We start from the raw sequence: 27,998 nt of genomic DNA on the forward strand, positions 1-27,998 counted from the left end.
CATTACCCTCTCTATATCCCCTCTCCTTCCCCCCACCCCTGCCACCACCACACGAGAATAGCCACGACAGAAAGCAAAGACTTCCTCTGCCTCAGCACAGCAGGCTTCTCCCACACTGATCTCTTACACTACTTCCGTTACCTGTCTCAGCTTGTACACACAGCCTGCTGGAAACGTCCAGAATTTTGTCTGTCTGGAAATGGGGACCATCACCTTGCCTCCAAGCTTTTCTGATGACTGAAGTCAAGTTGCTGTCTCTTTTCCTCTTAAGGTTCTTCTGTCCATTGAGTCTCTTATGACGTTAAGTATTGTATTTTCAGTTTGTTTGCACATCTCTTTTCTACTCTAAACTATGGAATCTTTGGCTATTTGTGGGTAACTTCTGGTGTCCAAGAGTCCATGGCTCTTTTTATCAGAATAGGTCCATAGCATTGCTGGGGTCTCTGAAGCTATTTTGTCCTTTTTTCCCCCCAATAAATTAATTTTATCCATCTACTTTTCTTTTCAGGCCATGTTAGTTTTGCCCTTCTTGGTCCCCAGTCTTTGAGGAAGTCCAAGCCTTTAGGTAAAAAGGATGTACTGTAGGAGCTGAGCCTTCCTGATTCTCACTGAGAATCCCCTGAACCAATCCTTTCTTTATTTGTACAAAAATACTAGTGTTTGAATACTACTTAACTCTTTGCCAGAATAATTTATGTATGCATACACACATGTATATCTATAGTCTTATCTGCCCTTCACAATATCTGCCTGGTATTGAGCTTCCCAGGTGGGTATAGTGGAAAAGAACCTGCCTGCCAATGCAGGAGATGTAAGAGACATGGGTTCAGTCCCTGCGTCAGGAAGATCTGGAGGAGGGCATGGCAACCCACTCCAGTATTCTTGCCCAGAGAATCCAATGGACAGAGGGCCATGGTCCATAGGGTCACAAAGAGTCAGACATGATTGAAGCAACTTAGCACACACATAAGTAGTGTTAACTTCATTTTTCAGGTGGGGAAACTGAGGCATGGAGACTTTGCCTTGCTCAAGGTTGATCAGCTGTACCACTTATATGTGCCATCTAAAATTGAACACAGACGAACTTCTCTACCAAACAGAAACAGACCCACAGACACAGAGAATAGACGTGTGGGTGCCAAGGAGGAGGGGGGTGAGGGAAGGGAGAATTAGGAGTTTGGGGTCAGCAAACTATTATATATAGGGTGGATACTCAACAAGGTCCTGCCATATAGCATAGGGAACTATATTCAATATCCTATGATAAACCATAATGGAAAATAATATGAAAAATTATATATATATATATAACAGACTCACTTTGCTATACAGCAGAAATTAGCACAACATTGTAAATCAACTACACATCAATAAAGCAAATTTTTTAAAAAGGCTGATCAACTGTGAAATCAAGACTGGAATCAGCTGAGTTCAGCCTGCTAGAACCGTATCTTGGTTGACTTACTGTTTGCTGCCCTGTCCCTAACGGTTTCCCCAGTCTGCTGTCTAACGTCCTCCCTTCTCACCACCCCCAACTTCACACACAGTTCCATGTGTACACATCTGTGAGTCATGTTTTTCAATCAGTGCTTTGGTTGTGTGGTTCCATTCCAGGTCTGCTCTTGAGCTCCACGCCTACATCTCTTTCAGCTGGTTTGGGACATTCCTAACAGTGCAATGTCACGCTGTGGTTTAGACTGTTGCTGTCCAGTGTTGTGACTGTGTGTGACTGTGGAGCAGCTGGGATGTGGTTCATCTGAACTGAGAGGTGTATTATACTTACTGTATTTTAATCACTATGAGAAAAGGAATGTAAAATATCTCACTGATAATCTCCTATATGGGTAGTGGTAGAAGGGAGTTGGAAAATGGTGAATGGATCCCGAGTCACAGGTATTTGGTGGTAGAAGCAACAGAACTCCCTGGTGGTTTAGTTCTGGAGTTTTCTTGAAAGCCTATGGCAGCTCCATACCTTGAGGTACCACAGCGGGAGACAGTGGCATTAAGAAAGCCAAGAAAGGAGAGTGTTTCAAGAAGGAAGACATGTGAACATCTGTAAACAGCTCCTGAGAGCATGAGTTAGATCACGATGGAAGCATCCATTGGATTTAGCACCACTGAGATTGTTGGTGACCTTGACAATACCTATTTGATTAGAGAGTGGAGACAGGTCAGATTGGGATGTGCTGAAGGTGATTGGAGGAGAGAATGCAGAGATGTTGTGTTTGGATTATTCTTTAAAAAAGTCTGGCTATAAAGGGGAGCAGCAAAAGGAATCAAGCAAGAAAAGGGAGTTGATTGATGTTTAAAGATGTTGATGGAATGATCCTGTGTCCAAGGAAAGGTTTACGGGAACAAAATGGGGGGAATCATGGGTGTTGTAAAGAACTTGAGGAGGGGGAGCAGGATGAGATTCAAAACACATGAGAGAAATAGACCTTTGATAGAAACAAGGCACTTCCTCTGTTGAAACAGAAAGGAGGCAGGTGGGTAAGGATAGAGACTGATTTATAGATACATGACCATTGGAAGACTGTTTTTGTTATTTTTCTTTCAGTGATTCATTAGGTAAAAAACATGAGCTAAGAGTGAGGTGAAGCAGGGAAGCACTTAAGAGCTTCTAGTGAGATGTTGCAATCTCTCATCCACATCAGCAAAAAATCACTTTGCATGGTAACATTCATTTGACACTGAAGGGTTTCAAGGTAAGTATAAACTAAAATCATGGCATCCAGCAAATAGATGGGGAAACAATGAAAACACTGACAGACTTTATATTTTTGGGCTCCAAAATTACTGCAGATGGTGACTGCAGCCATGAAATTAAAAGACACTTACTCCTTCAAAGGAAAGCTATGACCAACCTAGACAGCATATTAAAAAGCAGAGTCATTACTTTGCCAACAAAAGTCCATCTCATCAAAGCTATGGTTTTTCCAGTGATCATGTATGAATGTGAGAGTTGGACTGTAAAGAAAGCTGAATGCTGAAGAATTGATGCTTTTGAGCTGTAGTGTTGGAGAAGACTCTTGAGAGTCCCTTGGACTGCAAGGAGATCCAACCAGTCCATCCTAAAGGAAATCAGTCCTGAATATTCACTGGAAGGACTGATGCTGAACCTGAAACTTCAATACTTTGGCCACCTGATGTGAAGAATTGACTCATTTGAAAAGACCCTGATGCTGGGAAAGATTGACAGCAGGAAGAGAAGGGGACAACAGAGGTTGGATGGCATCACCAACTCTATGGACATGAATTTGAGTAAGCTCCGGGAGTTGGTGATGGACAGGAAGGCCTGGTGTGCTGCAGTCTATGGGGTTTCAAAGAATCAGACACAACTGAGCAACTGAACTGGCTGTGATGTGGTCCTACTTCTTTCTTAATCTAGCTAGGTGTGGCCTGGGGACTAGTGGTTACTCTTCAGGAAGATAGACTCTGGCCAGTGTGGCTGGTTCAGGACTTTCATTGGAAAGTCCTGGAGAAGGTCCATCACGGGAGGTGGTGCCTTTGATGACAGGTGTCTTGTTGCTATCATTCAGAAGTCCTATGGAGAAACAGTAGTTCATGAAGAGTCAGTATACAACAGAAGAAAAGCATTGAATTAGGAAACTGGATATGAGTTTGGGTAAACTCCAGGAGTTGGTGATGGACAGGGAGGCCTGGCATGCTGCAGTCCCTGGGACTGCAAAGAGTTGGACATGACTGAGCGACTGAACTGAGGAAACTGGACTTGAGCTTGTGGTCCTGTTTTGTCATTTGCTATGTGACTATGAGCAAACCATTTACTCTGAGTTTATTTTCCCAGTCTGTGAAAGAAAAAAACACCAGCCTTCCTGTTTCATGAGGTGGCGTGAGATGTGACGGCATATGTCAGTGTTCTATGAAAGGCATTTCAGGCTGTACAAATAGATTTGTGAAGAGGCTTGGAGCTGGCGGCCTGGCTTGTACTCCCAGCTCTCTGCTTACTCAGCCCCGGTGTGACTCAGTGTGAGTCACTTTGCGGCTCTGAACCTACGTTTTCCCGTCTGTAGAACACCTTCACAGGGTGAATGTAAGGATTCAGAAGCACAGTAGAGGGCTTTGGAAGTGAAAGTGCTAGAGAAATGGGATAATCAGTCTTAATTCCTTATTCTTCATTTAGGGGAAGGACCTAACTTATTTTTCTTCAGAATCCATCTGTGTTCATGGGCATTCTTTGACTTCATCAGTAATGGCTTACAATGAGCTTTCGTGTGGGCAGAGCCTGAGTGTTGTAGGGAGAAGTCAGGGAAAGTGTGAACAACAACATCACACTTGGAAGAGTGTGTCTGCATTTGGGGGAACTCCTGTCTGATTGGGCACGTGGGACAGATGCAGTCGCACTCTTAGGAAGGACATCCTGGAAGGGCTGTGAGCTCTCTGCCTTTGGAGGCTTCCATGGTACAAAACTTATCAAATGGAAGAAACTAGAAGCATATGCTCATGCTGATAATTGTAGAAAAGAGGTAGGGGAGAGGACTAACCAAGGGGTGGCCGCTGAGAGCACCAGAGCAGGCTCTGTCTCCACGTCCGCTGAAGCTGTTTCTCTGCAAAGTTTTGAAGCATCACTGAGCATCTAACATTGGCCCAACTGTTATGACTGGACACAAGGTTGGTGTCCCATCTGTTTTGATTCCACACCCAGAGACTTCTCCCTTTGGTGGACGCTGACCGCTTTCCCAGTGGAGAAATATTGTGCACGATCCCTGGAATGCTTTTCCTTTTGACGGTGGCAGCCACGGAGCTCATCAGAGCCGTTCTGTTACCACTTGCTCTGGTCTGAATCCATTCCCAGAACACTTGTGAGGGGGACAGTGGGTCAGTCTTCTGGGAATCTTTCTGATAAACACGGATCCTTAGTCATTTGTCACTGCACTCTGAAAAGACTGTCAGTTTACTGGATGCGAAGTACTCTTTTGGTCTGGGACATTTTCTGAAGAATCTTGATTTTTCTGTAGTGAAGAACTCACTCCTTGGAATTTCCATCTTTTGCTTTCCATGTAATTGCTAAAGAGTTCATATTAGAGTGAAACACAGAGGATCTCAAGTCAGACTCTAAAAACTTGGCCTGAGGGGAACAGTTTGCAGGCTTTAACTTAAAGATTTGGAAAGAGAATGTGTCACGTTTAACCTGATCAAATGTCCTGATTTCCAGGCTTCTTGTAGAATGCAGATATCATGTGATTTCAGTGTGGAAGGCTGCATCCCAGAGATGGGAAGCGGAAACTGAACACAAGGCCTAACATCCCTGCCTGTCTGGCTTAGCAGCAGTAGCCTCAGAGGGCGAGTCGTGGTCAGCAGCACTGTTGGGAGGTCTGAGGACACTATTGACTCAGGCCTCACTCAAGCAGGGCCTAAGAGTGTCCTGAAAGCTTCAGAATGGGAAATCTTATTTGGGAATCATTATGGATTTTATCAGACTGTCACAGGAACAGCCGCTTTTCTGTAAGAGGACATTTCCTCCGTGGAACTCCAGGCAACTCTGGTGTGCGGTCAGCAAGTGGCTGCGTACTTGCGGTTTGAGTTCTTGCTGAATAGTCTTCTTGCCCAGATTGTATCTTGCAAACAGACAGTAGACTCCTAACTAACTCACCTCCCTTTCCCCTGCCTTGCACTTAGCTCCGTGCCCAGGACTCCTTCCTTACAATGCTTGTGATTCATCTCTAGTCAGTTAATTGTTTAAAAAATTGGACTTAATTTGAGATGATTGTAGATTGATGTGCTGTTGTAAGAAATCATACAGAGATCCCATGTGCTCTTTACTCAGTTTCCCTGATGGTAACTTCCTGCAGAACTGTAGTTCAGTATCATGGCCAGGATATTGACATTGGTGCAGTCAATATATAGAACGCTTTCATCACCATAATAACTCACGTTGCCTCTTTATGGCCACACTCTTCCTGCCCTCACCCCCTCCTTAAACCCTTGGGAAACACTGATTTGTTCAATATTTCTGTGATTTTGTCATTTCAAGGATGTTATATAAATGGAATCATGTAGTGTGTTGTCTGAGGTAGGCTTTGTAAATCTCTGGATTTAATCCAGCTTGTCGGGTGTATCAGTAGTGGCACCTTTTTATTACTGAGTGGTAGTCTGTGGTATTGGAGAAGGCAATGGCACCCGACTCCAGTACTCTTGCCTGGAAAATCCCATGGATGGAAGAGCCTGGTAGGCTGCAGTCCATGAGGTCGCTAAGAGTCGGACACGACTGAGTGACTTTACTTTCACATGCATTGGAGAAGGAAATAGCAACCCACTCCAGTGTTCTTGCCTGGAGAATCCCAGAGATGGGGGAGCCTGATGGGCTGCTGTCTACGGGGTCACACAGAGTTGGACACGACTGAAGCGACTTAGCAGCAGCAGCAGCAGTCTGTGGTATGGATGTGCCACGGTTTAACTATTCATCTCTTGAAGGACATCTTGGCTGATTCTGTTTTTTGGTATTACAAATAAACTTACTGTGAGCATTCATGTACAGGTTTTTGTTTGAATCTAAATTTTTGTTTTTCTGTGATAAATGCCCAGAAGTGTAATTACTGTTGCATATTTTGTTGTTTAATAAACTGCCAAACTCTTTTCTGGAGTGGCTGTGTCATTTTACATTTCCATTAGTGATATATGAGAAATCCAGCTTCTCTGCAGTCTCACCAGCATTTGATGTTGTCAAATGCTATTTTTTATTTTAGCTGTTGTGTTATGTACATAGTGATATCTCATTGCATTTCTCTGATGGCTAATGATGTGAACATCTTTTCATGTATTCGCCATCTGTGTATCCTCTTGGGTAACATGTCCTTTCATAATTTTTGCTCATTTCCTTCTTTTTTTCAAAGTCATATTTTGTACTTTATTTTTTAATGTAAATATTTTTTCTTTTTTTAAAATCTCATTAAAAAAATACATTTCATTGGAGCAAAATTGCTTTACAATATTATGTTGGTTTCTGCCACACATCGACATGAATCAGCCATAGGTACCTGTATATCCCTTTCCTCCTGAATCTCACTCCCACCTCCCACCCACTCCCATCCTTCTAGGTTGTTACAGAGCACCAGGTTTGAGCTCTCTGCATCGTATAGCAAATTCCCAATGGTTATCTATTTTACATATGGTAATATCTTGCATATACACACACACACAGTGTATACGTTTCAATGTTACTGTTTCAATTTGTCCCTCCCCCTCCTTCCCCTATTGTGTCTACAAGTCTGTTTTCTCTGTGTCTCCATTGCTGCTCTGCAGTTAGGTTCATCAGTACCATCTTTCTAGATTCCATACACATGCATTAATATGTGATGTTTGTTTTTCTCTTTCTGACTCTGTATAATAGGCTGTACGTTTATCCACCTCATTAGAACTGACTCAAATGCATTCCTTTTTGTGGCTGAGTAATATTCCATTGTATATATGTACCACAGCTGCTTTATCCATTTATGTGTTGATGGACATCTAGGTTGATTCTGTGTCCTAACTATCGTAAATAATGCTGCAGTGAACAATGGGCTACAGGCGTCTTTTTCAATTATGGTTTCTTCAGAGTATATCCTCAGTAGTGGGATTTTGGGGTCCTCTGGTAGTTTTATTCCTAGTTTTGTAAAGGAATCTCCATACTGTTCTCCATAGTGCCTGTATCAATTTACATTCCCACCAAGAGCGCAAGAGGGTTCCCTCTTCTCCACACCGTCTCCCGCATTTATTATTTGCAGGTTTCTTGATGATGGCCATGAGGGGATACCTCATGTGGTTTTCATTCACATTTCCCTAATAATGAACGATGCTGAATATCTTTTCTTGTGTTTATCAGCCAAGTGCATGTCTTCTTTGGAGAAATGCCTAGTTAGGTCTTCTTCCCACTTTTTGATTGGGTTGTTTTCTGTTATTTAGCTGTATGAGCTGCTTGTATATTTTGGGTATTGATCCCTTGTCAGCTGGTTCATTTGCTATTATTTTCTCCCATTCTGAGGGTTGTCTTTTCACCTTACTTATAGTTTCCTTTGCTGCACAAAAGTCTTTAAATTTAATTAGGTCCCATTTGTTTATCGGAGAAGGAAATGGCACCCCACTCCAGTACTCTTGCCGGGAAAATCCCATGGATGGAGGAGCCTGGTAGGCTGTAGTCCATGGGGTTGCTAAGAGTTGGACATGACTGAGCGACTTCACTTTTACTTTTAACTTTCATGCATTGGTGAAGGAAATGGCAACGTACTCCAGTGTTCTTGCCTGGAGAATCCCAGGGACAGGGAAGCCTGGTGGGCTGCCATCTATGGGGTCACACAGAGTCAGACACGACTGAAGTGACTTAGCAGCTTAGCATTTGTTTATTTTTGTTTTTATTTCCATTATTCTAGGAGGTGAGTCATAGAGAATCTTGCTGTGATTTATGTTAGGGAGTGTGCTGCCTATGTTAGCCTCTAGGAGCTTTATGCTTCTGACTGGTCTATGCTCCAACCAGTAGTGCTGAAGAAGCTGAAGTTGAATGGTTCTATGAAGACCTACAAGAACTTCTAGACTAACACCCAAAAAAGATGTCCTTTTCATTATAGGGGACTGGAATGCAAAAGTAGGAAGTCAAGAAACACCTAGAGTAACAGGCAAATTTGGCCTTGGAGTACAGAATGAAGCAGGGCAAAGGATAATAGAGTTTTGTCAAGAGAACACACCGGTCATAGCAAACACCCTCTTCCAACAAGACAAGAGAAGACTCTACACATGGACTCCTTCACCAGACAGTCAATCCTGAAATCAGATCGATTATATTCTTTGCAGCCAAAGGTGGAGAAGTTCTATTCAGTCAGCAAAAACAAGACCAGGAGCTGACTGTGACTCAGATCATGAACTCCTTATTGCCAAATTCAGACTTAAATTGAAGAAAGTAGGGAAAAACACTAGACCATTCAAGTATGACCTAAATCAAATCCCTTACGATTATACAGTGGAAGTGAGAAATAGATTTAAGGGACTAGATCTGATAGAGTGCCTAATGAACTATGGACAGAGATTCGCGACATTGTACAGGAGACAGGGAGCAATACCATGCCCCAGAAAAAGAAATGCAAAAAAGCAAAATGGCTGTCTGGGGAGGCCTTACAAATAGCTGTGAAAAGAAGAGAAGTGAAAAGCAAAGATATACCCATTTGAATGCACAGTTCCAAAGAATAGCAAAGAGAGATAAGAAAGCCTTCCTCAGCGATCAATGCAAAGAAATAGAGGAAAACAATAGAATGGGATAGACTAGAGATCTCTTCAAGAAAATTAGCGATACTAAGGGAACATTACATGGAAAGATGGGCTCGATAAAGGACAGAAATGGTATGGACCTAACAGAAGCAGAAGATATTAAGAAGAAGTGGCAAGAATACACAGAAGAACTGTACAAAAAAGATTTTCACCACCAAGATAATCGCAATGGTGTGATCACTCACCTAGAGCCAGACATCCTGGAGTGTGAAGTCAAGTGGGCCTTAGAAAGCATCACTAGGAACAAAGCTAGTGGAGGTGATGGAATTCCAGTTGAGCTATTTCAAATCCTGAAAGATGATGCTGTGAAAGTGCCGCAACTCAATATGCCAGCACATTTGGAAAACTCAGCAGTGGCCACAGGACTGGAAAAGGTCAGTTTTCATTCCAGTCCCAAAGAAAGGCAATGCCAAAGAATGCTCAAACTACCACACAATTGCACTCCTCTCACACGCTAGTAAAGTAATGCTCAAAATTCTCTAAGCCAGGCTTCAACAATACAGTTCACAATGGACTATGAACTTCCAGATCTTCAAGCTGGATTTAGAAAAGGCAGAGGAACCAGAAATCAAATTGCCAACTTCTGTTGGATCATCAAAAAAGCAAGAGAGTTCCAGAAAAATATCTATTTCTGCTTTATTGACTATGCCAAAGCTGACTGTGTGGATCACCACAAACTGGAAAATTCTGAAAGAGATTGGAATACCAGACCACCTGACCTGTCTCTTGAGAAATCTGTATGCAGGTTAGGGAGCAACAGTTAGAACTGGACTTGGAACAACAGACTGGTTCCAAATTGGGAAAGAAGTATGTCAAGGCTGTATATTGTCACCCTGCTTATTTAACTTATATGAAGAATATATCATGAGAAATGCTGGGCTGGATGAAACACAAGCTGAAATCAAAATTGCCGGGAGAAATATCAATAACCTCAGATATGCAGATGACACCACCTTTATGGCAGAAAGTGAAGAACTAAAGAGCCTCTAGATGAAAGTGAAAGAGGAGAGTGAAAAAGTTGGCTTAAAGCTCAACATTCAGAAAACTAAGATCAAGGCATCTGGTCCCATCACTTCATGGCAAATAGATGGGGGGGGGGAAACAGTGGAAACAGTGTCAGACTTTATTTTGGGGGGCTCCAAAATCACTGCAGATGGTGACTGCAGCCATGAAATTAAAAGACACTTACTCCTTGGAAGAAAAGTTATGACCAACCTAGAGAGCATATTAAAAAGCAGAGACATTCCTTTGTCAACAAAGTTCTGTCTGGTCAAAGCTATGGTTTTTCCAGTAGTCATGGATGGATGTGAGAGTTGGACTATAAAGAAAGCTGAATGCTGAAGAATTGATGCTTTTGAACTGTGGTGTTGGACAATACTCTTGAGAGTCCCTTGGACTGCAAGGAGATCCAACCAGTCCATTCTAAAGGAAATCAGTCCTGAATATTCATTGGAAGGACTGATGCTGAAGCTGAAACTCCAATACTTTGGCCACCTGATGCCAAGAATGGACTCATTAGAAAAGACCCTGATGCTGGGAAAGATTGAAGGTGTGAGAAGGGGACGACAGAGGATGGCCTCACTGACTCAATGGACATAAGTTTGAGTAAACTCCGGGAGTTGGTGATGAACAGGGAGGCCTGGTGTGCTGCAGTCCATGGGGTCGCAAAGAGTTGGATACGACTGAGGGACTGAACTTAACTGAACTGACTGGATTGTTTTTTATTGTTGAGTTTTGAGATTTTTATATTGTAAATTATGTATATCATGGATCCTATTTCTTTGTTGAATATGTGATTTGCAAATCTTTTCTCCAAGTTATATGTAGCTTGTGTTTCTATACTTCTAACAGAGTCTTCTGCAAGGCAAAACTGTTAACTTTTGGTAGTGCCCAATTTATTCATTTTTTTTCTTTCATGTAGTGTGCTTTGGGTTCAAGACTAAAAATACTTTACCTACCCTGGGTCCTAAAGATTTTCTTAAATGTTTTTATCTGAAAATTTTATAATTTTACATTTAAGCCTACAATCCTTTTGAGATAATTTTTATGCAAGTGTTGGTCACTCATCTGTGTCTGTCTCTTTGTGACCCCTGGGACTGTAACCCACCAGCCTTCTCTGTCCATAGAATTCTCCAGGCAAAAATACTGGAGTGGGTTGCCATTTCCTTATCCAAGGTATCTTGCCGACCCAGAGATTAAACCGAGGTCTCTTGCATTGCAGGTGATTCTTTTTGTGTAAGGTGTAAGACATATTGAGTCTCATTTTTTTTTTTCCTGCCTATGAATGTCCTTTGCTCCAGCATCATTTGTGGAAAAGGCTGTCTTTCCTCCAGTGAATTGCTTTTTGCACCATTGTAAAAAATCAGTTGAGTATTTGTGTGGATCTATTTTGGGTTCTCTATCTGTTCCATTAATCTGTGAGTCTCTTTTTCTATCAGTATCACACTGTCTTAATTACTTTGCTATGTACTAAGTCCTGAAATTGACTAGGCTGATTCCTCCCACTTTATTCTTCTTATTTAAAATTGTTCTATCTATTCCCATTCCTATGCCTTTCCATATAACTTTTTAGAATAATCTTGTGGAAATTTACCACTCTTGTTGGCATTTAGATAGAAATTATGCTAAACCGGTATCCATTTGGAGAGAATGGAAATCTTTAGTATGTTGAAGTCTTCTAATTTACACGTGTCTCCATTTATTTATATCTTCTCTAATCTCTTTAGTTAGCCTTTTGGCTTTTGTTTTTGTTTTGGCATACAAGTTCTGTATGTTTAATTATACTTGTGTGCTCAATCACTCAATCATGTTTAACTCTTTGTGACCCCACGGACGGTAGCCTGCCAGACTCCTCTGTCCATGGAATTTTCCAGGCAAGATTGCGGGAACAGGTTGCATTTCCTACTCCAGGGGATCTTCCCAACTCAGAGATCCAACCTGGGTCTCCTACATCGCCTGCATTGGCAGGTAGATTCTGTACCACTGAGCCACCTGGGAAGCTTATTATACCTGTACTTAAGTGTTTTTTTGAGTGATTATAAATGGTATTGTATAACACTGGTCTTCATTTCTAGTGTAAGAAATATGATGAGTTTTGTATGTTTATCTTATGTGACCTTGCTGAACTCGCTAACTGTAGGAGTTTGAATGTAGATTCCTTGGGATATTCTATGTATCTCATTATGTCATTTGCAAATAGGAATATTTTTATTTCCTTCTACCAAATCTGAATGCCTTTTATTCCTTTTCTTTTTCTTTTTGCTCTCTTTCTCTCTCCCTTTTTTGCCTATTGCAGAGGCAGCACTATATTGAATAATAGTAGTAAAAACTGATATTTTTCCTTGTTCTTGATGTTAGGGGGAAAGGTTTCAGTCTTTGATCATTAAATATGATGTTAGCTCTAAGTTTTTTATAGATGCTATTTATCAAGTTGAAGATAATTTCCTCTATTCCTATTTCTTTCTGAGTTTTTATCATGAATAAATGTTGACTATTGTCAAATTTTTTTTTTATTAACTGATTCATTTTTCAATATTGAATTTGCTTTCCAGCCTTGGAATTTACCCATTTGGTCATTCTTTTTATATATTGCTGAATTCTATTTGTTACTGTTAAGGATTTTTGCAGCTATATTTATAAGTGATGTTAGTCTGTAGTTGTCTTTTTTGGTACTGTCTTTGTCTTGGTTTGGAATCAGGGTAATACTAGCTTCACAAAATGAATTCAAAAGTATTCCTTTTACTTTTGTTTTCTGGAAGAATTGTCATTAATTCTTGGTTAAATTTTGATGCCATTAAAACCATCTGGGCCTGGAGATTTCTTTTAGAAGTTTTAAAATTATGAATTCAATTTTCTCGTAGTTTATAGGGATATGAATTGTGGTAGTCTGTATTTTTCAAGGACCATTTCATTTAAGTAGTAAAATTTTTATGTGTAGAGTTGTTTGTGGCATTCCCTATTCTATTTTGGGTGTCTACAGTTTATACTTGTATTTCCTGTTTAATTTCTGATATTGGTAATTTGAGGCTTTTCTTTTCTTTTTTTTTTTCAGTCTTGCTTTTGGTTTTATTTATTTTTAAAAATGACTGATTTTCTCTATTGTTTTCCTATTGTCAATTTCATTGATTTCTACTCGTTATTTCCTTCCTTCCGCTTGCTGATTTAGTTTTATTTTGCTCTTTTATAAGTTCTTGACGTGAGAATGCACATTATTCATCTGAGACTTTTTCTTTTTTCTTATGCATATATTTAAGTGCTATAAATTTTCCTTTCAGTAGTACTTTAGCAGCATCACACAAATTTTTATATGTTATGTTCTCATTTTCACTGAGTTCAATATGTTTTTAAATTTCCCTTGAGACTTCTTCTTCTTTAGATCATAGATTATTTAGAATTGAATTGTTTCCAAGTGTTGGATATTTAGTTCCAAGTATCTGGATATTTTCCTCTTATCTTTCTGTTATTGATTTCTAGTTTGATTCCATTATAGTCAGAGAATATACCTTGTGTGATTTAAATTCTGTTAAATGTGTCAAGGTTTGTCTTATGGACTAGTGTATGGTCTGTCTTGAATAATGTTCCACGTGCACTTGAATAGAATGTGTATTCTGCAAATTCTTGTTGGGTGGGGCATTTGATAAATGTTGATTAAGTTCTGTTGGCTGATATTGTCATTGAGATCTTCTATATCCTTGCTTACTTTCTGTCTAGTTGTTCTATCAGTGGTTGAAAAAGAAGTGTGTAGATTTGTCTGTTTCATCTTTCAATCAGTTTTTGCTTCACATATGCTTGGAACTTTTTCGTTTGGTGCATAAGCATTAAGATTTTCTATATCTTGTTGGAGAATTTGCCTTTTTATCATTTTGTGGTGTGCCTCTCTGTGTCTGTTGTTTAGATTGGGTAATTTCTACTGTTTTGTCTTTAAATTCACCGATTCTTTCCTCTGTCCCCTCCATTCTGCTGTTGATCCCATCCATTGACTTTTAAAAATTAGTTGTCATCATTTTTGGTATTAAAATTTCTATTTGGTTTATGTATTCTCTTTTTGGTTGAGATTTTCTGTTTCTTTGCTATTTCTTTTCCATTTATTTGCTATTTCTGAGACTTTCTCTTTTTTCATTTGTTTCAAGTGTGTCTGTAATTGCCCATTCGAGCATTTTTTTTTTTATGATGGATGTTTGAAAATCTTTGTCAGATACTTCTGACATCTTTGTCATCTTGATTCTTGGCATCCATTGATTTTCTGTTTTTCAGTCAGTTTGGTGTTTTCTTGATTCTTGGTATCAGTTCAGTTCAGTCGCTCAGTCGTGTCCAACTCTCTGCGACCCCATGAATCACAGCACACCAGGCATCCCTGTCCATCACCAACTCCCGGAGTTCACTCAGACTCACGTCCATCAAGTCAGTGATGCCATCCAGCCATCTCATCCTCTGTCGTCCCCTTTTCCTCCTGCCCCCAATCCTTCCCAGCATCAGAGTCTTTTCCAATGAGTCAACTCTTTGCATGAGTTGGCCAAAGTGCTGGAGTTTCAGCTTTAGCATCAGTCCTTCCAAGGAACACCCAGGGCTGATCTCCTTTAGAATGGACTGGTTGGATCTCCTTGCAGTCCAAGGGACTCTCAGGAGTCTTCTCCAACACCACAGTTCAAAAGCATCAATTCTTCAGCGCTCAGCTTTCTTCACAGTCCAACTCTCACATCCATACATGACCGCTGGAAAAACCATAATCTTGACTAGACCTTTGTTGGCAAAGTAATGTCTCTGCTTTTGAATATACTATCTAGGTTGGTCATAACTTTTCTTCCAAGGAGTAAGTGTCTTTTAATTTCATGGCTGCAGTCATCATCTGCAGTGATTTTGGAGCCCCCAAAAATAAAGTCTGACACTGTTTCCACTGTTTCCCCATCCATTTCCCATGAAGTGATGGGACCAGATGCCATGATCTTCGTTTTCAGAATGTTGAGCTTTAAGCCAACTTTTTCACTCTCCTCTTTCACTTTCATCAAGAGGCTTTTTAGCTCCTCTTCACTTTCTGCCATAAGGGTGGTGTCATCTGCATATCTGAGGTTATTGATATTTCTCCTGGCAATCTTGATTCCAGCTTGTGCTTCTTCCAGCCCAGCGTTTCTCATGATGTACTCTGCATATAGTGACTGATTTTTTGTTGAAATGGCCATTTTGAATATTATATTGTGAGACTCTGGATCTTACTTAAACCTTTGGTTTTAGATGGCTACTTTTGAGACAGATACAGATAGAGGAAGGAGTAGGCATCCCCTCATTTCTACCAGGTTGGGGTGGAAGTCCGAGTTTCCAACTCAGCCTTCACTGACACTTGTTAGGGCTCCTTGTTAGTGATGGGTGAGCATAAGAGTAAGAGCTCCCTGCTAAGCTCACATTGATTCCTCTGTGCATTGTAGTGGTGGTGGGCCTTATTGCTGCTGGGGGAAGTGAAAGGAAGTCTGTGCTCCCTGCTGGGCCTTCTCTGGTAATACTCAAGTAGGAACAAAGTGGAGGCTGCATGCTTCACTACAGCCTCAAGAAGGGGGAAATCTAGGCTTTCCAGTAGCCCTTGCTGGTTTAGATGGGAGTGGGGCCACAAGTTTTCTATTGTATTTTGACAGGTAGAGCGATTATTATCTAAAGTGTTCTGTCTGTTGAGGCCCCCTTCCCAGTTTTTGTGCTAGAGAGACTGGCCTTTTTTTGGGACTCTTTCCGTCTACACCCACTGATATTTCCATGTTGCTGCCTTCTTCAGCTCCAAGTCTAGGAATATATGAGGCGGAAAATAAAGCCAGAGAACTCACCACTGTTATTCCTAGCCAGTTTGCTTTCCTTTCTCCACCATTCAGAATAGTTTAGTGTTTGTTTAATTTTTTTTTTTTTTTTTTTAATGTCTAGAACTTTTCGAGGTACTTAGAGCAAGGAATCAGGCTTTCCAGGTGGCTCAGTGGTAAAGAATCCATCTCCCAGTTCAAGAGATGCAGGGAGCGCGGGTTGGGTCCCTGGGTCAGGATGAACCTGTGGAGTAGGAAATGGCAACCCGCTCCAGTATTCTTGCCTGGAGAATTCCATGGGCAGAGGAGCCTGGTGGGCTACAGTTGATAGGACTGCAAAGAGTCGGACACAACTGAGCGACTGACCACACTGAGCAGAGTGAGGAATAGGGAGGAGTATGTCTACTCCGTATTTGTGAAAGTGGAAGTCTCATCCAGTTTGCTTTTACTTGGTTTATTCTAACAGGCCAATCACTTTTCCTACCTGAGGTCTCAGGTCCAAGTATCCTTAATCAAACTTGCGTAAATTGCTTTCCATGGGGAAGGAAAGTTAAAATCCCAAAGAGCTCTGTGCATTGGTGGGATGGGTAGAAACAGTTTTCATACCCCAATTACACACTGGGCCCTCTGAATTTATAGCTTTCTTTTTCTCACCTTTAAGGCTTGGGGCCAACTAGAGGGGGACCAGAGATATTCAGATTATTTCACATTCATTAAGGGATCTTTTGAGCTTCCCTGGTAGCTCAGCTGGTGAAGAATCCACCTGTAGTAGGTCGGGATTCCTAGGTCGGGAAGATCCCTGGAGAAGGGATAGGCTACCCACTCCAGTATTCCTGGGCTTCCTTGGTGGCTCAGATGGTAAAGAATCTGCCTGCAATGTGGAAGACCTGGGTTCGATCCCTAGGTTGGGAAGATCCCCTGGAGGAGGACATGGCAATCCACTCCAGTATTCTTGCCTGGAGAATCCCCATGGACAGAGGAGCCTGGTGGGCTACAGTCCATGGGGTCACAGAGTCAGACACGACTGAGTGACTAAGCACAGCACAGCACAAGGGATCTTTATTCTCTAGAGGTACAAAGACGTTCCCATGACACAAGGGGAAGTTTCACCTAGATGTTTCTAAGAACCACCTAAGTGCCACAGAGGAGCAGCTGGGGGACGTGTATGGTGGGTCCCTGCAACTTGGCCTGGCTTCTAAAAGCAGAGCTTCTTGCCTTTGATTATTGAGGGTGAGAACCATGCTCAATACTTTCTTGGAACCAGGCTTCTCTATATTTCATTGTTTACTGAATCTGATTCCTTAAAAGCCTGTTATTTAGGGAAATATAATCTTGCTGTGGAGCAGCACATGTTTTTAATCCAGCTAGATCTCATTTGGGATCCTAGTCCCATCTTTTGCTAGCTGTATGACCTTGAAGCTCAGTCATTCACTTAGAAATCGTCCTGTACTGCCTACTGTGGACCAGTCACTGTGCTGTGTTTGGGGAATAAAGTAATGAGTACCCCTTCTCCCTTTACTTTCCAGCCAATAGCAAGTCCAGTTGGTTTTAATTCAAAAATATATCCAAAATTGGATTACTTTTCTCCATCACCCTATCATTTCCCCAGACTATAATAGTGAGTTCTCTGATTCTGTTCTTCCCTCTAATCCTCTGCCTCAATTTATTCTTTCATAAACATGCATCTGATTATTACTTTCTTACTCAGGACCCTCCAGTTACACTGAGACACACTGAGAATAAAATCCAACACCTCCGCATGGCCCACTAGGGCCTGCGTGGTCTGGTTTCTGCTTCCCCGTCGAGTTGTCTAGCACCCCTTTCCCCCTCGTTTAGTATGCGTTAGTCATACCAGACTTTCTTCCTTTCCTTAAACTATCTCACTTGTCCTACCCTGAGGCCATTACGCTGGTTACCTTCTCTGTCTTGGATACTTTTCATCCAAAGTTTGAATGACTGGTGTCTTGCTTTTATTCAGGTTTCAGTCCAAACACTCTCTGCTCTACTCCTCAAGTCACATTCTATCAAAACACTGTGTGTCCCCCAGCCTCTTATTTTTTGAAAGTAAAATTTCATTGTACATAGTTTTATTAGAATACAGTCACAATCCTTTGATTAAAATTTGTCAATAGTGAAATTTAATGATAATTTAAATTTATTTTTTTACAAGTACTCAGATTTATTTTCTAGGTACTTTTATGTATGTTGTCTAATTTATACTTGACAGCAACCTGTAATGAAGTTATTGTTATCATCATTATTTAAAACACTTACTCTTTATTAGCCACTATTTTAAGCTCTGTGGGTTTCCCTATTGGCTCAGTGGTATAGAATCCACCTGTAATGCAGGAGACGAGCATTCGATCCCTGGGTGAGAAATATCCCCTGGAGAAGGAAATGGCAACTCAATTCAGTATTCTTGCCTGGAGAATCCCATGGACAGAGGAGCCTGGTGGGCTACAGACCCACCAGGGGTTGCAAAAGAGTCGGACACAAGTTAGCAATTAAACAAAAATAACAACGGCAATTTTAAGCTCTATGCATATATTAACATATTTAATCATTCCCCCAACCCTGTGAGGTAGGTACTGTTGTTGTCTGCATTTACTTTTTTTAAAATTAATTTTTATTGGTGTATAGTTGATTTACAATGTTGTGTTAATTTCTTCTGTACAGCAAAGTGATTCAGTTATATGTAAACATATATCCACTCTATCTCTTCTTACAATTTGGTATCGTCTTGATTTGTCTACTAGACTAACCTCTCCAAGAACAAGAATCATGCTGTTTCCTTCATTGCTATTTGCCCAGTGTCTAGAACAATTCTGGTCCCAAAGTAATCAATATTGGTTGAGTAAAGTTGCTTAATTCTCTTGTGCCCCAGTCTCTCTCCTGTGACATGGAATGATAACTGGCTAATCAAACAAGGTTGTATTTAGAATTGTGAGGTAATCAATGTCTGTGAGCTACTTGGCATATTTATTGTTTCATTATGATCACTTATATTTCAGTGCCCACTCCATTCTCCCATAGTCCTCCGGTTCCTGTTTTTGTACTTCCTGATCCATCTGGAATGTCATGAGTGTTTGTCCGTGACAGAGGCTGACTGGTTTGATGCTTGCGATGAAATCCTCACCTAGTTCTCTCTTGGCTGTATTTTTCCTCACAGGTTCTACAGCTGGGCTCAGACATCCTTCCCCAGTACAAGCAAGAGGCGCCAAAGACTCCCCCGCACATCATCTTACATTACTGTGTTTTTAAGACCACGTGGGATTGGATCATCCTGATCTTAACCTTCTACACAGCCATCCTGGTTCCTTACAATGTCTCCTTTAAAACCAGGCAGAACAACGTGGCCTGGCTGGTTGTGGATAGCATCGTGGATGTCATTTTTTTGGTGGACATTGTGCTGAATTTTCATACCACTTTTGTTGGACCCGCTGGGGAGGTGATTTCTGACCCCAAACTCATTCGCATGAACTACCTGAAGACGTGGTTTGTGATTGATCTTCTGTCCTGTTTGCCCTATGACGTCATCAACGCTTTTGAGAACGTGGATGAGGTTAGTGCCTTTATGGGTGATCCAGGGAAGATTGGTTTTGCTGATCAGATTCCACCACCCCTGGAGGGGAGAGAGAGTCAGGTACATCCCTCAAATCTCAGACCTTGTTGTCATGTCTTTAATTGTGGATGCTCAACAGAAGAGTACTTGAATGGGTGGGAATTAGTACGACTGGTGTCTGAAACAGAGGGAGCATGATGCCTGGTCAGCATCCTTGCCTGCTGCTCTTGTCCTTTGGAGGTGTGGAGAACCCTGCATGTCAATGGATGGGTGTGGAGGAGACCAGAGGCTTCTCTCTTCCTCATGTGGAGTGCAAGCTGCTGGCTTGGGAGGTGGGGCTGCAGAAGCAGGCATGCATTGCCACTGCACTGGTGAATCTTACACTTGGTATGCAATTGCTGAATGCCTACCTACTGATTATTCTCACTATGGGGACTTTTCCATTTTCTGCTGCTGACCTTTGGCTGTTTCAAAACTCATTAACTCTTGAAATCAGGGATGCTACTCTCCCCTAAGGTTGCTTGCCTTTATTTTTCCTTTTTCTCTAGTAAGTGTCAGGAAACAATGAGTTGATTTCTTCGCTAAAATGAATTTTGCAGGTGACCAATGGCATTCACTTGTCCATGCTGTCCCTTGCCTAAATTTACTGAGGTAGTCAGGCTGTGGTTAAGTCTGACTCTTGTGGTTAAGTCAGGCAAGAGGAAAGTGTTACTGGACTACACTGCTTTGGGTTGTTATGGGAAGAATTAAAAGAAGATAAATGCTCTGAAACAGGCTAAAATCAGGACATGCTTAAAGAGTCAGTGAATGTGTGCTGGGACCTGTTGCAGCAGGAAGGGGCCACTCGGCTGGTTAAAGTGATTTTCTCCTTTGAAAAAAGCAAGGGTGTCATATCACGGCAAAGGAAAATGTCAGATTCTTATCTAGTTTGAGTGTTCAGTACACCTGGTAAGTAGGTCTTCAGCCTCAGGTAGCAGTGGCCCTCACTGCCTCGGGTTGCAGAGGGTCCCCGAGGCCTCAGTCTGGCTGTGCTGCTGTGTGGGTGGGTCATCAGGAAGTTGTCGGGAGGCTGAAGTGAATCAAGATTCGCTCTCAGGGCTAAAGGGCGAGTAGGACTCAACCTTGACATAGTGGGAAGGGACAGCCAGTTCCCTGCCAGGATAACAGGGACTGCCAGTGACCCCACGTCTTGCTGGTGGCATAATGGTGCCTCTCACCTTCACATCAGCACCAGCAGTGGGCGAGGATTCCAGCCCCTGCCTGAGAATCCAACTTCCTACTGTTTGCTCTCCAGCGAAGGGGAACTGGTGTTCAGATGCTCCAGACTCAGAACAGTCCCTGTTTTCATCTGTGTGGCGTGTTTTAATAGACTTTAAAATCCTGAGAAATAATGCTTCGGGTGGCTTGTGTGGATTTTGTAGGGGGATTAAATGAGTCGAGACATTTAGAAGAGTGAAATCATCCCTAAAGTGAATGTTGGGATTCTTAAATGTGAATTTTAGTACATGTTGGGAGTGCTATTTTCCTCTGTGAGTACATTTCTAGTAAATTTTATGTTAGTTAGCGAGGAAAATATGATCATTTTGGCTTAGATAATTTAACTGATTATTTCAACCTAAAAGAGCTTCTTATGCACATATGGGAAATGAGTTTTAACTCTAAAAATACTGGTTGAGTTTTAAAAATAAGCCATTTGCTATTTACAGCAATGACATTGAAATTTTGCAGATAAATAGAACAGTTCTTTGGCTTCTGTGGTTTCTTACTAAACACTGGCAGAGCTGTAAACACATATGTAAATGTGTCAAGATTACCTTGTAGGTTAGCAGAGCATAGAGCTTCTTCCTATGCACTGTGTATGTTGGGTTAGAATTCCTTTGCCATTAATTGTGAGTACCCTTGACATGGTTTCTGATGTCCAGATTTGTGAAATCTATTGTAGATAGGGAAATTATAATTTCTCTGTGACCAGTCCCTCAGTCCTGTCCAACTCTTTGCAACTCCATGGACTGTAGCCCTTCAGGCTTCTCTCTTCATGGGATCTTCTAGGCAAGAATACTGGAGTTGGTTGCAATTTCCTACTCCAGGGGATCTTCCTGACCCAGGGATCACACCCATATCTCTTGTGGCTCCTGCATTGGCAGGTGAATTCTTTACCAATGAGCCACCTGGGAAGCTGTAATTTCTCTATAGCTTTCTATTAATAGTTGGCAAAGGGTCTTAGCATTAAAGTTCTTACAACTGTGTCTTGATCATGGATAATAATATGAACATTAAGAGGTTATAGTTATGATTTGCTTCTGTAAAGACTTGACTTTATATTTGATAACTCCTTTCAGAGCTTTGGCTGACACCTGAAATAAAACCTTTCTGTAATAGTTGTGGTAGAGTTGGGGAAACACAAGAATACTGAAGATTTGGCTGCTGGTCCTCTTGGTCTCACCTATAAGGACAGCTGAGAACCTTGTGCACGTCATATAGCCTTTCTGGACCCCAGTTTTGCTAGCTGCAGCTAGGGGATGATACCACCTCACCTGCCTGAACGCATCATATTTGGGCTGTGGATTTGAGTTCCCTGTCAGTTGCAAAACCTGGTGAGTTCAGAGTCCCTGGTGTTAGTCTCACCTCCAGACTGACTGTAAAAATGAGAGACTCAGCACCCTGACTTCCTAACTCTGGTGGAAGTTAGAGGAAGGTAGGGTGGGAAGGGAATATTTAGCAGGTTACTCAGATGGTAAAGTGTCTGCCTGCAATGTGGGAGACCCAGGTTTGATCCCTGGGTTGGGAAGATCCCCTGGAGAAGGAAATGGCAACCTACTCCAGTACTCTTGCCTGGAAAACTGTATGGATGGAGGAGCCTGGTAGGCTACAGTCCATGGGGTTGCAAAGAGTTGGACACGACTGAGCAACATCCCTTTCTTTTCATGATAAGTAGACCGACTGGAGGTCAGAGCCCAATAGAACTGTCATATGGTTTACCTTCTTAACTCACAAACAGAACAGAGAAGAATCACAAGGGGACTCAGTATTACTGTGACCATATGATTTGCTGTGCCATCTTGAATGAGTCATATTCTCTGGGTCTGTTCCATGACAGTTTTGGTAAAACAGGGAGAAAACACAGAAGGATACTATTGAGTCAGAACTGACCAAGAAGTTCCTGATATGTGTGGTTCACCCTTGGCTTGGTTGTTTTGATGGGGAGGCTGGGTATTGGGTACCAAGAGATGGGAAGAGGCAGTTTCCCTGAGGCAGGTGGGTTGGTGATGAGATGGGCAGTTTAAGATGCTCACCAAGGGATAGCACCATTTTCCAGGCACAGACTTTTGTGTTAAAAGGCACCATTAAATCAGTGGGCAAGAAGGGCTGCTGGTGCTTAGAGTGGGTTGGAGAGGCCATGAAGGGCACCCCACCTGTTGAACCTGGGTTCAGTTCAGTTCAGTTGCTCAGTTGTGTCCGACTCTTTGTGTCCCCATGAATCACAGCATGCCAGGCCTCCCTGTCCATCACCAACTCCCGGAGTTCACTCAAACTCATGTCCATCAAGTTAGTGATGCCATCCAGCCATCTCATCTGTCGTCCCCTGCTCCCAGCATCAGGGTCTTTTCCAATGAGTCAACTCTTCACATCAGGTGGCTAAAGTATTAGCGTTTCAGCTTTAGCATCAGTCCTTCCAATGAACACCCAGGATTGATCTCCTTTAGAATGGACTGGTTGGATCTCCTTGCAGTCCCAGGGACTCTGAAGAGTCTTCTCCAACACCACAGTTCAAAAGCATTAATTCTTCAGTGCTCAGCTTTCTTCACAGTCCAACTCTCAACAACCATACATGATCACTGGAAAAACCATAGCCTTGACTAGACGGATCTTTGTTGGCAAAGTAATATCTCTGCTTTTCAATATGCTATCTAGGTGGGTCATAACTTTCCTTCCAAGGAGTAAGTGTCTTTTAATTTCATGGCTGCAATCACCATCTGCAGTGATTTTGGAGCCCAAAAGTAAAGTCTGACACTGTTTCCACTGTTTCCCCCCATCCATTTCCCATGAAGTGAAGGGACCGGATGCCATGATCTTCGTTTTCTGAATGTTGAGCTTGAAGCCAACTTTTTCAGCCTCCTCTTTCACTTTCATCAAGAGACTTTTAAGTTCCTCTTCACTTTCTGCCATAAGGGTGGTGTCATCTGCATATCTGAGGTGATTGATATTTCTCCCGGCAATCTTGATTCCAGTTTCTGATTCTTCCAGCCCAGCGTTTCTCATGATGTACTCCGCAGAGAAGTTAAATAAGCAGGGTGACAATATACAGCCTTGACGTACTCCTTTTCCTATTTGGAACCAGTCTGTTGTTTCATGTCCAGTTCTAACTGTTGCTTCCTGACCTGTATATAGGTTTCTCAAGAGGCAGGTCAGGTGGTCTGGTATTCCCATCTCTTTCAGAATTTTCCATAGTTTATTGTGATCCACACAGTCAAAGGCTTTGGTATAGTCAATAAAGCAGAAATAGATGTTTTTCTGGAACTCTTTTGCTTTTTCGATGATCCAGCAGATGTTGGCAATTTGATCTCTGGTTCCTCTGCCTTTTCTAAAACCAGCTTGAACATCAGGAAGTTCATGGTTCACGTATTGCAGAAGCCTGGCTTGGAGAATTTTGAGCACTACTTTACTAGCATGTGAGATGAGTGCAATTGTTCAGTAGTTTGAACATTTTTTGGCATTGCCTTTCTTTGGGGTTGGAATGAAAACTGACCTTTTCCAGTCCTGTGGCCACTGCTGAGTTTTCCAAATTTGCTGGCATATTGAGTGCAGCACTTTCACAGCGTCATCTTAGGATTTGAAATAGCTCAACTGGAACCTGGGTTAGGTGGGGAAAATTGCTTCATTAGAAGAGTTCTGATTAATTCACCATACGTTGTCTTCTTCCCCAGGCTCTGCCATGGGGTTGCTCATCTAAGACTAGAGAATGGGGAGAAATAGGGAATTATTGATTCATTTCGCATAAACAGTAATGGAGCAGACCTCTCTCTGGTATCCTTTTAGTTATGCCAATGGAATTGTGTTGCAGTGGAGATCACCAGGGAAGCGGCAGATGGGCAGTGGGGCCTTTGCCATCTGTGTGTGTAGGGGTTAGGGTATAGGCGTGGGTACCGGGGAGAGGGCTCTTAAAGTGAAAGGATTGGACCTTCCCAATCTTGGCTCAGGAAATTAGGTTAAAAAGCCAGCAATTGTGAATTCAGCCCTGTTTGGATGGAGCCCACCTCATGATTTAGGCCACACAGGCAATCCATTTTGCCCCAGCTTGGTTCACTTATGTAGATGGCCTGCGTTTGCGTCATTCTCCAGTCTGTTGGTAATCATCCGTTTTGGAGGCCATTTGGGAGTATGTTTGCGCATTAGTTAAACTGGTGAGAGGACAGAAGGTCTGGAAACGGAGTAAGTGGAAGCTCGGAATGGGTGTGCTAGAGCAAAAGCCCAGGGGGTCTCTTTCAAGCACTTAGTGCAGTAGGCCCCGACCTTTTGGGCCCCAGGGACTGGTTTTCTGGAAGACGCTTTTTCCATGGACCAGTGTTGCAGGGCAGGGGGGCTGGTGTGGGGATGATCCTCATAAGGAGTGAGCAGTCTACGTCCCTCTCATGCACAGGTCACAGTAGGGTTCACGCTTCTACGAGAATCTAACGCCGCTGCTGATCTGACAGGAGTTGGGGCTCAGTAGGTAATGCGAGTGATGGGGAGCGGCTGCAAATACAGGTGAAGCTTCGCTGGCTGGCCCACTGCTGTTCACCGCCTGCTATGTGGCCAGGTTCCTCACTGGCCACTGACTGCTACCTGGTCCGTGGCCTGGGGGTTGGGGACCCTTGACTTAGTGGATTATTGCCCTGGTGTGTGTCATGGGTTAAAGATAGAATTATTATTCACAAAACATAAGGAATCCTAATTTTATCCAGTGGAGTGCAGAAGTGCAAACAGGGGATGAGCCAGTTGTGCCCCCACCTGGGTCACAATTCTGGTGCCCTGAGGCCTGGGGCCAAGAGCTTCCTCTGTCCCTGGCCCTGCAACCTCAGACTGCAGCACCACCAGCTAGGGCCGGTCACAGCCGACAGTTGCCAAAAGCACATGGGAGACGTTCACCTGGAGCAGAGGAGGACCGGGGCATGCTGATGGAAAGATAACAGCGCTGATAGCGACTTCCCTCCATCTAGAGCATCTACCTTTCCCAAACACTTTCAAGCGGATTGTCTTTTTTATTATTGAAATGTAGTTGACCTGCCATATTATGTTAGTTTCAGGTGTAGTCCATAGTAGTTAGACATTTGCAAACATTATAAAATGTTCACTGCACTAAATCTAGTAACCATCTGTCCTCATACAAAGTTTTTATAATATTATTGACCGTATTCTTTGTTGTGCAGAGGGCCTTTGTTTCAGCTCTGTGGTGGTAAAGAAACTGCATTTAACTGAGGGGAAGATGACTTGTCGGCTTCCAGCCGTGCAAACCTATAGAAGTCATTTCGTCTCCTTGGACTTTGCTTACCTCACCTGTAAGATGGGTCTATTTCAGCTTAAACCTTCTGTGGCTCTAGGAAAGATTATCCCTGCTTTGCAGATGAGGGGAAAGGGCCAGCTTGTCCAGAGAGTAAAACTGGACTCTGGTGTCATAACTCCTAGGTCTGTACTTTTCCCTGCAAGTCATGCCGCCTCATCAGAGATCTGGAGACAGAATGAGCCAAGCAGTGTGTGATATTCCTCAAGTCCTTCTGTGAATTGTTCCCAACTTGGCCCCTTCTGCCTGCCCCCCACCCCACCTCCAAGGGGTGAGAGGTTTGAGTGGTCAGCCTGGGTGACCCTAAACTGAGGTCCCTAGTGCATACGCATAGGGCTGGACAGTGAGCATGGGGTCAGAAGTAAATCTAAAGGGCTGGTTGCCTGTCCTCCTTCTCTCTTCTTGGCGGATGGGCCAAGGTCCTTCTAGGATCACTATTCCTAGCTTTTCTGTGATTTCCCTATCACTGAAGCTGAAATCAAAGTGGATCTATGTACACAGATCATCCCGTTGATTTGTAGGTTTCAGGGCTTACCTGTGTTTTCTATTTAGGTGGATGGACACTGGTTCAATTCCCATACAGGTGACACCTCTTTTCCAGCTGAAATCTCAGAGGAAGCTGTTGGCTGAATGTCATGAAATGACTGAGAGTTTTCTATCCTAGACTTTCAGCAATACATTGTGTGGATGTACTATAATTTCTTTATGTATTTTCCTGTGGTTTATCATAGCACTTATTTTTTATTAATAGACTAATTTTCAGAGCAGTTTAGGTTTATAGAAATAGAAAGACGACCTTCACCACCGGCAGATTCCCTGTTATTAACACCTTGCATGCATGTAGTACACTTGTTACGGCCAGTGTGCTCAGCCACTCAGTCGTGCCTGACTCTTTGCGACCCTATGGATTGTAGCCCACCAGGCTCCTCTGTCCATGGGGTTCTCCAGGCAAGAATACTGGAATAGGTTGCCACTTCTTACTCCAGGGGATCTTCCTGACCCAGGGATCAAACCTGCATTTCCTGTGTCTCCTGCATTGCAGGCAGATTCTTTATCTGCCATCAGGGAAGCCCCGTTATGGCCAATAGGATGCATCATTGTCAGCTGAAGTCCATAGTTTCCATTAGGGATCACTCTTTGCAGTATACATTTTCTGGGTTTTGACAGATGGCTAATGACATGTGTCCACCATTGTGTATCATACAGAACAGGTTCACTGCCCTAAACATCTCTGTGCTCCACCTATTCATCCCATCCTTCCCCCTACCTCGTGGCAACTGCTTTTTACTGTCTATCATTTTACCTTTTCCAGAATGTCATAATGTTGGGGTCATATAATATGTAGCCTTCTCAGATGGGCTTCTTTCACTTAGAAATAAGCCCTTAAGTTTCCTCCATGTATTTTGGGGACTATCAGATAGCTTATTTCTTTTTATTTCTGAATAGTATTCCATTGTATGGATGTACTATAATTTATGTATTTCACAACAACAACAAAATAGCTATTAAAAAACTCCATTATTGATAGCACTGCTTATTTAGGCCTGATCAGCACAGGCCAGGAGAAGGCAATGGCACTCCACTCCAGTATTCTTGCATGGAGAATCCCAAGGATGGGGGAGCCTGGTGGGCTGCCATCTATGGGGTCGCACAGAGTCGGACTTGACTGAAGCGACTTAGCAGCAGCAGCAGCAGCACAGGTCTGCTCCTGGGCTTTCCTCCTCCCGTGGACCCCTGGAACATGGAGAGTGTGGAAGAGCTGAGACACTGGCATGCAGACCAGCCCATCTCAGCAGCCTATGCTGTCTCTTGGATACAAACTGAAAATGTTTAACTCAAGCTATTAAGTCTAACGGGCTTCCCAGGT

General features: G+C 42.6%; 1 protein-coding gene across 2 annotated transcripts in view; it reads left to right on the forward strand.

Annotated features, from left to right (window-relative positions):
* Positions 1 to 27,998, forward strand: part of KCNH1 (potassium voltage-gated channel subfamily H member 1) — a 420,328-nt gene that overhangs the window by 80,497 nt on the left and 311,833 nt on the right. Inside the window, exon 6 of one of the 2 annotated variants that reach the window (XM_068986173.1) lies at positions 19,201 to 19,674. In XM_068986173.1, the coding sequence (XP_068842274.1) occupies positions 19,201 to 19,674 (474 nt within the window). The remainder of the gene's footprint in view (positions 1 to 19,200; positions 19,675 to 27,998) is intronic. The other variant, XM_068986174.1, reaches the window with a different exon arrangement.

Source organism: Capricornis sumatraensis, chromosome 14 (assembly GCF_032405125.1).
Source record: "Capricornis sumatraensis isolate serow.1 chromosome 14, serow.2, whole genome shotgun sequence".
Taxonomy (NCBI): Eukaryota; Metazoa; Chordata; class Mammalia; order Artiodactyla; family Bovidae; genus Capricornis; species Capricornis sumatraensis.